This window comes from Melanostigma gelatinosum (assembly GCF_949748355.1).
Source record: "Melanostigma gelatinosum genome assembly, chromosome: 12".
Classification (NCBI taxonomy): Eukaryota; Metazoa; Chordata; class Actinopteri; order Perciformes; family Zoarcidae; genus Melanostigma; species Melanostigma gelatinosum.
In genome coordinates this window covers 18,448,701-18,462,589 of record NC_136645.1, presented here as the reverse complement: position 1 = coordinate 18,462,589, position 13,889 = coordinate 18,448,701, and the positions used below count along the sequence as shown (strand labels likewise).

General features: G+C 46.0%; 1 protein-coding gene across 1 annotated transcript in view; it reads left to right on the top strand.

Annotated features, from left to right (window-relative positions):
• The window catches only part of lyst (lysosomal trafficking regulator), a 39,258-nt gene extending 25,983 nt beyond the window's left edge, over positions 1-13,275 (top strand). Inside the window, exons 26-52 of the mRNA XM_079280298.1 lie at positions 757-909; positions 1,071-1,232; positions 1,578-1,769; positions 1,887-2,098; positions 2,198-2,407; positions 2,835-3,011; positions 3,219-3,295; positions 3,392-3,580; positions 3,976-4,121; positions 4,223-4,319; positions 4,502-4,563; positions 4,763-4,818; positions 4,910-5,062; positions 6,613-6,857; positions 7,149-7,215; positions 7,299-7,455; positions 7,963-8,103; positions 8,233-8,450; positions 8,539-8,769; positions 8,891-9,080; positions 9,176-9,312; positions 9,486-9,584; positions 10,029-10,168; positions 10,283-10,380; positions 10,488-10,644; positions 10,732-10,803; positions 10,919-13,275. Of these exons, the coding sequence (XP_079136424.1) occupies positions 757-909; positions 1,071-1,232; positions 1,578-1,769; positions 1,887-2,098; positions 2,198-2,407; positions 2,835-3,011; positions 3,219-3,295; positions 3,392-3,580; positions 3,976-4,121; positions 4,223-4,319; positions 4,502-4,563; positions 4,763-4,818; positions 4,910-5,062; positions 6,613-6,857; positions 7,149-7,215; positions 7,299-7,455; positions 7,963-8,103; positions 8,233-8,450; positions 8,539-8,769; positions 8,891-9,080; positions 9,176-9,312; positions 9,486-9,584; positions 10,029-10,168; positions 10,283-10,380; positions 10,488-10,644; positions 10,732-10,803; positions 10,919-11,057 (3,977 nt within the window). The 3' untranslated portion in view covers positions 11,058-13,275. The remainder of the gene's footprint in view (positions 1-756; positions 910-1,070; positions 1,233-1,577; positions 1,770-1,886; positions 2,099-2,197; positions 2,408-2,834; positions 3,012-3,218; positions 3,296-3,391; positions 3,581-3,975; positions 4,122-4,222; positions 4,320-4,501; positions 4,564-4,762; positions 4,819-4,909; positions 5,063-6,612; positions 6,858-7,148; positions 7,216-7,298; positions 7,456-7,962; positions 8,104-8,232; positions 8,451-8,538; positions 8,770-8,890; positions 9,081-9,175; positions 9,313-9,485; positions 9,585-10,028; positions 10,169-10,282; positions 10,381-10,487; positions 10,645-10,731; positions 10,804-10,918) is intronic.
• The last annotated feature ends 614 nt before the right edge of the window (positions 13,276-13,889 follow it).

Below are 13,889 nucleotides of genomic sequence, written 5' to 3'. Positions count from 1 at the left end.
CATTACAAAAGCATTATGGCTCCGTACGTGGCACACTTTATAATATACTTGCAATTACACTCGACTGTATTACTGCCTGCCCTCATTGGGCCAACTTGATGAGTGTCACCAGTTCGTGAGGAGGTGCGTGCTGTGAGATTCGATCATTAACATAATCAACCACCCCAAACTGTCATGGAAGGCTGCCTTTTCTGCTCCGTTTGTGGGGGAAGTTAAAAATGTTACCCAAGAGTAAAGGTCATTTAAAATCAGCAGATTAAAACATAACACACTTAGCGGTGTCTGTAGTCACAGTAGGGGAGCTGAAAGTATTACCACAGCTGTCAACCCCGTGTCATCGCAAGACCGTACCGAGACCTGAATGAAGAAGAATGGTCTGAACCTCTTCTCTATCCATGATGGACATTATTTACTTTGCCATGACCCAAGTTTCTTCAAATTATTTAAAAAAATGTTGAATTTGACTAGCGGAAACGGTAGAAGTGGGTTTTTTGTCTGTAGCGCAAGATGGACTTTCTGTACATGACTGGTACGACAGGCCTAGGCCTCTTGTGAATCATGTTTGTACGTAAGAGAAAATTCTAAGTACAGTAGTATTGATGAATGCCAGTTCAAAGTCCCCTTTATATTTAATGACTTGTACGTGCCACAAATCAATTTGTATGTGTGTTTCTTGCCTGAAGCTCTTCGTCGGTGCGTCAGGTAAACATCTAACATGTTAAGGTTCCTCGTCTCTTTCTGTTGTTTCCCCCCCAGAGATGGCTGTGGCTTTGCAGTTCCGCGTCCTTCAGTCAGCGATTGAGTTCATAAAGACGACAGCCAATCAGGAACCTCAGAAGCTGAGCAGCTCTGTTAACACACCGAGCTCGCCACATATCGCCATCCATCAGAAGCGCAAGAGCATTGCGGGTGAGTGTTTCATACTGATGCAGCAGCAGAAATCTGGTGTGCAGTCGTTCTGTGTCGAGAATTCTGTTAGAATTCTGTTAGAATTGACCATCATGCGTTTCCGCCCCTGTGTCCACTCTCACCTGTCTGTTTGTTGATCCTCTCCTCGTCCTGGTCTGAAGGTTCCATTGCCATGAAAGACTCCATTATTCCCCGCATCCCCAGGCAGCACTACTGCTCCTATGGCCAGATACCCCTCTCCCCTCCCTTCAGCTTCCTGTCTCAGGACTCCCCCCTCCCCTCCCCCTCTGGAGCTCCATCCTACATGCTCCACTGTGACGCAGGTAGCTCGGACTGTAGTCCACAGCGGAGATCATCCTCCCCTGTCACGGAGCATGTCTCCCGTTTTTGCTGTGAACTCACCCTTTGCCCTCCACTCACCCCGGGTGTTAACTTGCCCAGTACCCTCGTGCGCTACTGGTGCCTTTGTGTGTGTGTGCATGGTTGAATGCTTCACTAAATCAGTGTTAAGTATTTTAACACAGATGGCGCTTTGATTGGCGAATCATTCGAATGTTTTCTGTGTTCAATGATTCACGGGATATTTGCAAAACCTTACGCTGAACTCGAAAGGAGAAAAGAAAGTGTGCTTATACTTACAAAGAAGCGACCGTCATGTGTGCTTGTAGGCCGGCGCCGGTTCTCTCTGGCCCAGACGGACTCTCTCCTGATGCGGATGCGCTCCGTAGCCAGTGATGAGCTCAACCAGATGATGCAGAGGAGGATGAGCCAGGAAAACCCCATTCGTGCCAGCGAGACTGAGTTCGTCCAACGGCTGCAGAGGCTTGTGGTTCTTGCTGTCAACAGACTCATTTACCACGGTAAAAAAAACTAACTCCTCCCACTTATCTATTCTAATCTCGTCTATTTTCTCCTTCACCTCACATGAGCGTGAACTGAAGTCGCTGTCTAATCCCGGGTCTGTTCTCCCATTGCAGATGTAAGTCAGGACCTGTTTGACCTGCTGAATATCCCCGACTCTCCAGACCAACCGTTTTTAACCCCAGATCCAGCTGATCAGCCACAGGACGAGAGTGGCTCCGCCTCTCTCTCCCACTCTCCCATTCCCTTCACTCTGCCGCCTGCCAGCAAGAAGAGCTTTCAGAAAGACATCCTCACGCTCATGATGGACGGGATCAAAATAAGCCTGGTATGATGGCACTGAGAACCCTTTTTTATTTTATTTTTTACCTGTGAAGTTTTAATTGCTATATTGTGAGACCTTGTGTTACTGGTTGTGATCTCACAGGGCAGCTCGGGTCGAGGAGGAGCCCCACATCAGCAGTGGCGAAGGATCCTATGGTCGTGTCGGGACACTTTTCGGGTCCAAATCGGCCGCCTCCTTGTGCACACGCTCAGCCCTGCGCTTCCCCTCTCTGACAGGAAGGAGTCGCTGGAGTTTGTGTTTGATCCCAGACATTTGGATATCCTCAAGGAGAGCCTCAGCCCGGGTCTAGAGGTGAGTATGAAGGAAACGCTTCATTCAATTCAAATCTATCACTCGTCTATTTGTCACCTTACACGTCAATTTGGCCTTTGCTCACTGACAAATATTGAACCCAAAATTACATATATTACCTTCCCATTTCAGACATTGTGTTGGGTCCAGGGGGAAGGTATGAGTGAGAGTTCAGTATATTAGCTTTGCTTGTCATTTTCACTCCTACAGGAGCTGTCGGGCTTTGGCTCTAAAAGTACTCTGATGTTTTCATGCTGTTCAGCAACCCCCTTGTCTCCCCATGGGAGTCTTTCACTTGTTCTCCTCTCAGGCTTTTCTGAGGGTTAACTAGCCGGATCAGGCTTGTTTCCTGTCCATCACTGTATGCGACCTGATTCAGACACAAACAAACAATGTATCTGCGCTATGTTCTCGCTCTGTCTTTCAGCACGGACCAAAGTTGTCACTGTACCTGTACGAGATGCTGCACGATCACAAGGACAGCCTCACCAAAGACGAGCAGAACGCCGTGGGTGTCTTCATGACCTCGCTCAAGCTTTGTGGCCATCGCTGCATCCCACCCAACACTCCACACAAACAAGACTTGCTCAAGGCCATAAAAGAGGTTAAGTCCTACAAAGACAAACATTCGTTGTTAACAGTTTCTGAGCCTTACTAGCCAAACTCAATCAGCCTGTTTGGTAGTTCAGTGGTATGACTACTTGTGTGCAGGTGGAAAAGCTTCGTTGTCCATGAAGTGCAGCATGTCAGGTTTCTTTTTAGCTAGAAAATGAAGCTAATGCATCTTTCTTCCTTCATTTTATTCATACAGGAAAAATTCAAGTATGAAGCAGAAGAGAAAACAAGCAAAGTGGCGTGGGAAAAGAAAATGACCAACACTCAGAGGAAGTGAGTCAGGGTTTTTTATTTTTTTCCTAGTGTGACATATTGGTTAAGAATCATTTCATACTTCTATTCACTCCATTCTTTCTTATTTCTCCGCAGTCTTCTCCAAAGACTGGATGGAAAGTCCAAGGACATTTCAAAGATCGCGGCTGACATCACTCAGAATGTGTCTCTGCGACAAGGCATGGAGAGAAAGAAAGTCATCCAGCACATCAGGGGACTCTATAAGACTGACCTCAGCGCCAGCCGACACTGGCAGGAGCTGGTGCAGCAACTCACGCATGACCGGTAGGCATCCGCGTTTATCTCTCACGGGGGCTTACGCCAATTGCCGAGCTTTACTGATTCGCAGCTTAGAGCTAAATGCTAATATCAGCACGCTAACATGTTCATAAGCGACAATACTAACATGCTGATGTTTAGAATGTTCACCTTTTTAGTTTAGTATATTAGAATTCAAACTTTTGCTAATTAGAATAAACTATTTGACTTGCTGGTAGCAATACATGACAAGGTAACGGATTACTGAAGTCATTATTATTGATTCTGAGGAGCACATGGCAGTCCCTACAGTAGTTGTTGAGATATTTTAGTCTGGACCAAAGTGGTTGGCTTTGTAGCGAGGTTACCTTTGTATTGATGTAAGAAAAACCGTCTGAGAGGACTTTAATGGTCTGTGTCAGTGCGGTTTGGTACGACCAGACATCCTACCCAACGTCGTGGCAGCTGGACCCCACCGAAGGGCCCAACCGGGAGCGAAGGCGGTTACAGAGATGCTACCTCACCATTCCTAACAAATACCTGCTCAAAGACAGACGCAAGTTTGAAGGTGATTAAACGTTTTTACTTACAGCAGCATGGCAAGATTCTGTCCTGTGCTCGTGTCTGTCTCCTTCAGCGTTCTTATTTTGACCTCCACGTCTTTGTAAGACACAGTGAAGCCCCCGTTGTCCTTCCTGGTTGAGGATAAGACCCACTCCTCCTTCTCCTCCACTGTCAAAGACAAAGCCACCAGCGAGCCCATCAGGTACATTTTGTTTTTAAACCTCTCTCACTCTTCCTGCCTGTAAGCCTTCAGTGAGCATCAAAAGGACAGGGTGATCTCAAGAAGTCACATAAATGTCTCATCAACTTGTGCTACAGTGATGATTGGCTATGCTTTATTCAGATGGTGTGTTTCTTGTATGATAAATGTCTCTTTGGCCTTAGGTTCACCAGACGGTGCATCAGCGTCGCCCCCTCCAGAGAGACAGCAGGCGAGTTACTTCTGGGTAAGACACTGACTATCTCTCACAGCTGCTCCATGCATAATAGACTCAGCCGGTCACAAGGCACAGAGAGTAATGTGCTCTCCCTGAGGCACTACAGGTTACTGCTCTCCCCTGTTTGTTAGTTATTCAGCAGGGGGAAGCTTTAGTTTGTTTTGTTCTCAATTCCCCAAATCGCACTCACCCTGTTGTTGTGTCACAGGAAAGTCTGGGATGTACTTTGTGGAGGACAACGCTGCCGATGCTCATGACAACCAGGTAAAGCCAGAGGACTGTTCAGGATTATTCTCTGACAAAAGGGGTTACCGCCTGGCGTCTCAAGCCCGGCTGTGTTTATGTGTTTGGACAGAGCCTTCATGGGGAGACCGAGGCGCCCTCTTTCTCCTGGACGTACGAGGAAATTAAGGAGGTGCACAAGCGCTGGTGGCAGCTAAGAGACAACGCTGTGGAGATATTCCTCACCAACGGCAGGACCCTGCTGTTAGCCTTTGACAACATGAAGGTGAGGCAAAAACACAGGGTGCTTAGAATGAAAATGAAGGACGCCATGCTGTGACTGGACAGTTGGCTTTTCCAGAAACAGAAGCTGGAATGAATGTTGACTTTTTTTAAATTAATGACATACAGTAGATGTTCTAGTAATAATAATAATAATGTATTTTATTTGTAACGCACTTCATTTAAAAAAACAAAATCTCAGAGTGCCACAGAGCCAGTACATAGTAAAACATAGTAAAAAGCACAGTTAAAACATAGTTTAAAAAAAAACTATAATAAAATAAAAATAGTGTTTTTCCTTAAGCTGTTTCATTTTATTATTGCAAAGAATTGAGTTGGCTTATCATCCTAAGAGAGAGATTCAGCCCATGTTTTATTTGGACATAAAAATGAAGCTACGCAGATTGGACTGGGATGAAAAGATGAAAGAGCCGACTGATGCTCACAGAAATAGTTATTTATGAAAAGACAAAATCACGCAGCTTGAAAATATATAATTGTTAAAATGCCTTTTTGGTATTCCGCCCCTGATACCTGCAGAGCTCTGTAGTGTTCTGTGCCATCAGTCATGATGATAAGATACAGTACTGTCATACTCTACAGGAAAAACGCTTCTGGAAATTACTAAAATAGAGAATATAAAGATAAGATTTACTTTGTTGTCCCGCAGAGAAATTAGTCTGTGGCTCCAAGCCGCTGCGTCACACAACACACTTGCACATAGAGAACAGAGATCATATAAACATAAACATGCTTAAATACACATGTCGACAATAGTTACAAATAATATAACCAGGTGTGATCAACATAGATAATAAATAATCAAGTCACAATATATTATTCCCCAATAAAATCATATCCTATAATACTAGGGGTGGTGGGAAAAATCGATACAGCATAGTATCGCGATATTTTGCGTGGCGATATTATATTGATACACGGACGCCAAGTATCGATATTTTATGATATAAACTATTTTTAAAAAATAAAAAAGAATCAAATCAATTGCTTTTTCAAGTTGTTTTCTGGTGAGGTCAGCAGAGGTGCCGGGTCTGCGTGAGTGATTGGTAGGAAGTTGGTCGAAACAAAGATGGAGACATCAGAGAAAGAACTCAGATAAAACATGTTGTTGACACAGTTTTCCTTTGGGGACATAATTTGAAGTTGATACTGTGATATTATCGCAGTATCGCGATAATATCGTATCGTGACCTAAGTATCGCGATAATATCGTATCGCGAGATCTCTGGCGATTCCCACCCCTAATAATACGACTTGTTGCTATTTAATAATTTGATGGAGGATGTAATAAATTAAATCGTGTTATGATATGGTTGGAAAACAGACATTTAAGCAAGTCTGCATTTTACAGCAGGTATTTCTAATCCAGAAGCATCAAAGGAAGTAAAGACGTGCTCAGCACGCGGAGGCCAAACTGATTATCTGTCCTCTGACTTTACATTACATTTGTCAGTTCGTACTTTCTACATGTTTCCCTTCAGTCGTGACTCTAGAGATGGAAACATCCCGCGGTTCTCTCTCTTCTCGCCTTAGTTCCGTGACGACGTCTACCACAACATCCTGACCTCTGACCTGCCCAACCTGCTGGAGCACGGAAACATCACGGCGCTCACTCAGCTGTGGGGCTCGGGTCAGATCTCTAACTTCGAGTACCTGACGCATCTCAACAAGCACGCGGGCCGCTCCTTCAACGACCTCATGCAGTACCCGGTGTTTCCCTTTATTTTGCGAGATTACACCAGCGAGACGATCGACCTGCAGGACACAAACATCTACAGGTCAGTGGTTGATGGCAGCTTTGTTAATATGTTTGGAAAGGTATTTCATTCGGTTTTAAAAATGAATAAGATTTTATATGTTATTAAGATTATTCTTGGGCACTGTATAAAATATTTGTAAATGTCCTCCTTGATGTACGTACTGTAGGTCCTAAAATAAGAATAACTTTCAAACATTTTTAAGTTTGTCCAGTTCATGCCAGCCGTTCCGTACCATGATTTTAAATCAAGACAAATTCATTTTTTGATAATGGTTCATTACAGCTTTGCTTGTATTTTGTTGTCATGCAGGAATTTAATCAAGCCCATCGCAGTCCAATCAAAAGAGAAAGAAGATCGCTACGTGGATAACTACAGGGTATGGCCTGTTGCACATTTTAGCATGCGTTTCTTGAGTGTAGTGAATGTTCTGATAAGACAACGTGTTTGTGTGTTGTGCAGTACCTCGAGGAGGAGTACAAGAAGGGCATTCGTGAAGACGACCCCATGCCTCCTGTCCAGCCGTACCACTACGGCTCACATTACTCCAACAGCGGCACGGTGCTGCACTTCCTGGTTCGAATGCCTCCGTTCACCAAGATGTTCCTCGCATACCAGGGTGAGTCACGCATTACATTTTACTAACAGTTAAGGAAGAAAAGCAAGTGTGAACTGACTGACAGGCCAGTGCTTTTTAACAGTAGGTCATTTTCATGCACCTCCAAAAAGCTTTTAGCGTCACAGAGTGCCGCCTGTCTGCATTACAATGACTGCTCCATCTTGGTTGATGCTGAGGCTTTTAGTCCTGAAAAGTTGTAACGTCCTGATCTCAGATCTGACTGAGCAGCACGTTGCCATAGTCGCGTGTCATCTCATGTATCAGCCATAAAAGGTTACTTCATCTCTATACTTTTCTCTGATCAAGTCCTCGCCCTTCCCTTTTTTTCTCTATGTCCTCCTTTCTTTATTTTTTCATTTATCCGTCTCTCTCCTCTGATCCTCTGCGGCATCTTTTCATGTGATTGTAAATGTATTCAGCAAGCGTGGTGTCTAAGGTCATGAAAGGGGATCTTTTCAATCAGTGAGTGGAATCTGTAATTAGATTGTCTTTTTTTGCCTTAATCAGACCAGAGCTTTGATATCCCGGACCGGACGTTTCACTCTATGAACACCACGTGGCGCCTGTCCTCCTACGAGTCCATGACTGACGTTAAGGAGCTCATCCCTGAGTTTTTCTACCTCCCAGAATTCCTGGTCAACAGAGAGGGTAATTATTTCCCACTACAATGTATCCCTTTTAATCTATATACCTATCATTTACACCAGCATACATTTTTCATATCTACTCATTAATTCAAAAAGTGGTAAAAAGAAGAAATAAAAATTGCCTTCACAGGTTTCGATTTTGGTGTTCGTCAAAATGGTGAGAGAGTGAATCATGTGAATTTGCCGCCCTGGGCCCGCAACGACCCACGTCTGTTCATCCTGATCCACCGGCAAGCGCTCGAGTCGGACCAGGTCTCCCAGACACTGTGCCAGTGGATCGACCTCGTGTTCGGGCTCAAGCAGAAAGGCAAAGCAGCCGTCCACGCCATCAATGTCTTCCACCCAGCTGTAAGTAGCTGCTTGTTTCCCTTTTGATAGAAATTATTGGGAAAGTTGTTGTTGTTGCTTACAAAAGCCTTCATATCATTTTTCGCAGACTTATTTTGGCATGGACGTTTCGTCTGTAGAAGACCCAGTGCAGCGACGGGCCCTGGAGACGATGATCAAAACATACGGACAGACACCCAGGCAGCTCTTCAACGCGTCTCATGTCAGCAGGGCCGGCCCCAAACTCATGATGGAGGGGGAGCTGCCGGCAGCCATGGGTCTGCTAGTTCAGCTGGCCTTCAGAGAAACACGAGAACAGGCCAAAGAAATAGTCTGCCCGGTAATCTGCTCTGTGATGATAGTGACTCTGGCAGCCCGCTGTGCGCTGAGGAATGACAAAATGCATCGTCGCATGAAATGATCCGCTGCTCACCTGCCAATTTCTTCTTCCTCCCCAACAGAGCCCACTGCCGTGGATCAAAGGTCTGAAGTGGGGCGAGTATGTGGGCTCGCCCTCTGCTCCAGACCCAGTGGTGTGCTTCAGTCAGCCGCACGGGGAGAGGTTCGGATCCCTGCTGGCTCTGCCGACGCGAGCCATCTGCGGGCTGTCCCGCAAGTTCTGCCTCATGATGATTTACAGCAAGGAGCAGGGTAAGGACGCCCACCAGTCGCTCAGCCTGGACGTACTGGACTGGTTTGCACAATGTCCTGCTGACTCAATTAACTTCATGCTCTCTACTCCGTAGGTGTTCGGAGCATGCACAACACAGACATCCAGTGGTCGGCCATCTTGAGCTGGGGCTACGCAGACAACATATTGAGGCTGAAGAGCAAGCAGAGTGAACCGCCGATCAACTTCATTCAGTGTTCACAACTGCACCAGGTAGACACGAGTTAAACTCGGGTTTAAAAATAAAATAAAAAACAGAGAGCACCTGAAAGTGAAAGAGTTCACTGGTCTCCTCTGTGTTACGCAACTCTACGCCGGGGATCGACCAATAAGACGTCAGGGTTCTCGTTTCCTCTGTCCCAACCGTCTCTCTCTCTCTCCTGCAGGTGACCAGCTGCGCCTGGGTGCCTGATGGCTGCCAGCTATTCACAGGCAGCAAGTGTGGAGTCATCACCGCCTACAGCAACCGCTTCACCAGCACCACGGTGGGTTTCCATGGCGACGTCCCCCTCTAACCTTCCGCCTCCACATCAACACCCAATCCACCCACCCACCTCCCATTACCCCCCTACCTCTCTTTAGACCGCCTCACCGTGCTCAAACGCTCGGCTTCATGAGTCACATCACAGTTTCCCTTGAAACGCATTTCCACTGAGCCTACAAGTGGGATTAGAGGTCCGGTAGTTCAGTCATCAGAGAGGCTTTCCGACTTTCATCGGTCCCCACCAGGCATCTACATTTCCTGTTGTTTTTTTTCTGTCTCTGAAGGGTGTTCCAAAAGCAATTGATTTGTGCTGTTCAGAAAATCCTGGTTGGAGATTCATTGATGTAGTGTTTTTAGGAAACGGTAAACGCAGACGTACCTCATCCAATGCTATTCAGGTGTGCGTGTCCTCTGTATGAGGTCTCTGATATGTGTCTTTCCACAGCCGTCGGAGATGGAGGTGGAATCTAAGGTTCATCTATACGGACACACGGGGGACGTCACCAGCCTGTTTGTCTGCAAACCTTACAGCATCCTCATCAGTGTCAGCCAAGACGGCACCTGTATCCTCTGGGACCTCAACAGGTCAGTGTGTGGGGGATACAAAAAAAAGAAGAAAAAGCTTTTGCGATATCTTTTGTATGTCTTTTCGTGCGTGACGAGGAATCTAAAGTAAAGTGATGCTCTGTGTTTCTTCAGGCTCTGTTACGTACAAAGCCTCACAGGCCACAAAAGCCCCGTGACTGCAGTGTCTGCCAGCGAGACCACGGGGGACATTGCAACAGTTTGTGACTCAGGTGAAGACCGCTCTGCTCCGGCTCCTGTCCGAGTTCATCGTGTCACGTTTTCCAGACTTGACACAATGTTGACGTGACTTATGACACTTATGATTCTGTGTATCCAGTGGGCGGCGGCAGCGACCTGCGTCTGTGGACGGTGAACGGCGACCTCATCGGTCACGTCCACTGCCGAGAGATCATCTGCTCCGTGGCCTTCTCCAACCAGCCGGAGGGCGTGTCTGTCAACGTCATCGCCGGCGGGCTGGAGAACGGCGTCGTCAGGTGAGCAGGCACCCGCTTGCTTCCTTTCTCAAGACAATGAATTATTCACACTCGTGTTTTTATTTTTAATGTGTGAAATATTTCCAGGTTGTGGAGCACCTGGGATTTAAAACCAGTGAGAGAGATCACCTTTTCCAAGTCAAGCAAACCCATCATCAGGTATCTCATCAGCGCTCCAAAGATTGTTCTTCTTTGCTTTTATGTAATGCCACTTATCACCATTCAAAATATATGTGTGATTCTGTTGGAAATACTGACGATGATGTCCCCTCAGCCTGACGTACTCGTGTGACGGCCACCACCTCTACACAGCCAACAGCGAGGGCACAGTGATGGCGTGGTGTCGGCGGGACCAGCAGCGCATGAAGCTGCCCATGTTCTACTCCTTCCTCAGCAGCTACGCTGCAGGCTGACTGTTTCTGATGTTTACTACTGTCCAGTTTTCAGCAAGAGGAGCCCCCTCCTCCCCCTCCTCTTCCTCTTCCTCCTCCTCTCTGCACTGACAGGGAGGAGGATGTGTCAGCATGGCCTCAATCTCCCTGAACCCTCCCTATCTTTTAACTAAAGCCATCCCCAGCTGAGCAAACTCTACCCAAGCCGCTCCCAGCATCATAAAATAATTATGAAAATATATGTATATAAATATATATTTATAAACATACTGAAGTGGAATGTTGGGGAGACTGGATGAATATTTGGCTGAGGCTGCAACAGACACTTTATATACAAAATGCATTTCTGAGGGTGTGTTTGATTTGTTAAGTCTTATATTATTTTGTTGATTGCCGTTGAGTTATTGTTGTGCAGATCTTTGCCTGATTGCCTGTTGATTTTCCTGTTTCCTGGTAAGCTGCTATCTTCTGGCCAAAGTGTTAAGACCCCCGTCTCTCGCCTCGTGGACGAGCTCGTATTTCCCGTGGCGCGTCGTCGTCTGACAGATTGCTGCCGGAGCTCGGCGAGCGTGTCCTGCTGACGCTGCAGTAGCCAGGAGAGAGAGAGGGAGCCCCTCCTCGCGTCTGTCGCCAGGAGATGGCCCCGCTGTGTGGGAGTGAGACGCCGCTCTGCTGGGCTGTCTGCTCCACTCAAGTCTGCACACGAGTGTCACGGCACTGCATCGCTGAGCTGCATTCGAGCTCGGTGGAGGGGACGTTGGGATGAATTGTTGTGTTGCCTGTTGTTCTGTCCTACTTTTGCACGCTAGAATGATGCTGACCTTGACAGTATGTATGTGGTTGTGACATTTACTGTCATGATACTCCTTTATTAAGGCCTGCCTTGGTTGCGCCTGTCCTCTTTGCATTGAGAGATGTTGATATTTGCTTATTTATTAGAAGCACCTCGGAGCCTCATCTTTCCTTCTTTCCTTTTTCTTGTGTTTTACTGACTTAATAAACTGTCGGCTGCTCAAATGCACTAAAACCTTTTCACTACCTAATATAGTTTGCTGGAGTTCTGAGAAATTAACCAAACAGCATTAGATGCCTGAAAGCTGCAGAAGAAGCCAAGAGGAATCTCCTGAATGCCCCCGTCGCTGAGCTATGAAGAAGGGTGTAGTAGGTGGGTGGGCGTAGTGACTGAGGTTAGAACAGTGAGCGTTTCCTGCACTGATGAGATTTACAGCTTGTTTCTTACTCTTATACACTACACGAATCAGTCCAGGGAACACTCAACCAAACATTGCTTTCCTTAACCCGTCCATGGGTCCGTGCAGCTATTCTTTACATTCCCTCTTTGCCTACGATACTTTCAGTTTGTCTGTATAATGTGTGAAATGATGGTCTAAGCACTTTTTTTGTTTTGTTCATCAGCTACCATTTAATTAAAGGAGAGCTAATGATCTGTGGTCTTAACATGGACTGAGCTTTGATTTCATTCCACTAATAAGTCTACTCAAGAAAGCAATATCGGACACGCAATAGGTCATTGTTGTCATGTTTCATATGGAGTTTGTTTAAACAGCTGTGAAGATGATGTTCGGCTTTTGTTTAGACTGCAGTGAGCCTTCTGTGATGAGAAATGATGTCTTAAATTTCACACCTGGTGTTTGACTTGTTTACAAGAAAGGGAATATTGCTTCTTATATCATGATGTCATTCCTTTTGTGGTCTTTTGTGTTGTCTCTTGGCATTTTATTTGTTCCTTCTCAGCCCACCAGGACCCTTGTGTGTGTGTGTGTGTGTGCGTGTGTGCAGCACCAGGCCTGTACAGGACATGATGTTGCTGTTTGTTTACTGCGTCTCCTGCTTTCTTGTGTACATGCATTTCCTCCTTGACATTTATAAAAGTGTATGTCTACGAGATCCGCAACCTTTTCTTTTCTTTCGAACATCCTCGTGTGAGATTGTATGAATGTTTTCCCCCCTTTTATTGAGAAAGTGGCAAAAAGACAAGAGGAAAATGTTATTGGTTTTTTTTGTGCTGTCTGACACGGAAGGAAATATATTTTTTCTGTTAATTTAAGATCATTGAGTTGCTGAAATTGTGTCATTTAATTGACCTCTGGGCTCGTTTTTGCAGTTTGGCATCATGGATTGAGGTTCTGAAAGGATGTTTTACGTTTATTTTTGTGTGTGTGTACAAGCAAAGTGATGAGTATATTATAAATATATATAAATATTTGATGAGCTATGACATCTTGTGGTTTGTGTCTATTTGTGTGGTGCTTTCAGGGGCACAAGAAAACAAGGTGAAACTGCAAAAATGACTATTAGATCAGAAGCACGACAAGGGGGAACACTTGATTATGATTCAAATTGATGGAATCGAGCTATTTAATCTGGATGCAAATCCCCCCAAAGAGCAGTGCTGTTATGGATGAGGCCCAGCAGTTACTATGGGGGGAACCCGGTGATGTCAAAGCTGATGTAAAAAATGAAATGGGGAAACCTGCAGATCTCAGGTGCCTTCTGCAGCAATAAAGCAAATTAGAAAAAAAAACAGCGGACGCTAATTCGACTAATGGGCTGTCTCGGTGCGTTTAGGGCCAGTTCGTACAGCAGAAACGCATCCGGGCTTGTTGCTGCTGCAGCTATACGGGTCCTCTGATCGAGTGCTCCGTGCCCTACAGCCTGTATCTCATCGTCATACAGAGGTTTCCCCCCCTGCTGCATGCGTAACATCTCTCCAAGTCCAGCCGTGGTGCTCACCAAGACCTCACCGCTTGGATCTCATCTTCCTACACGGAATACGCACGACTCGCACCGAGCGAACCGCTGAGGCGAAATTAAAACGCCAGGATTTACCTC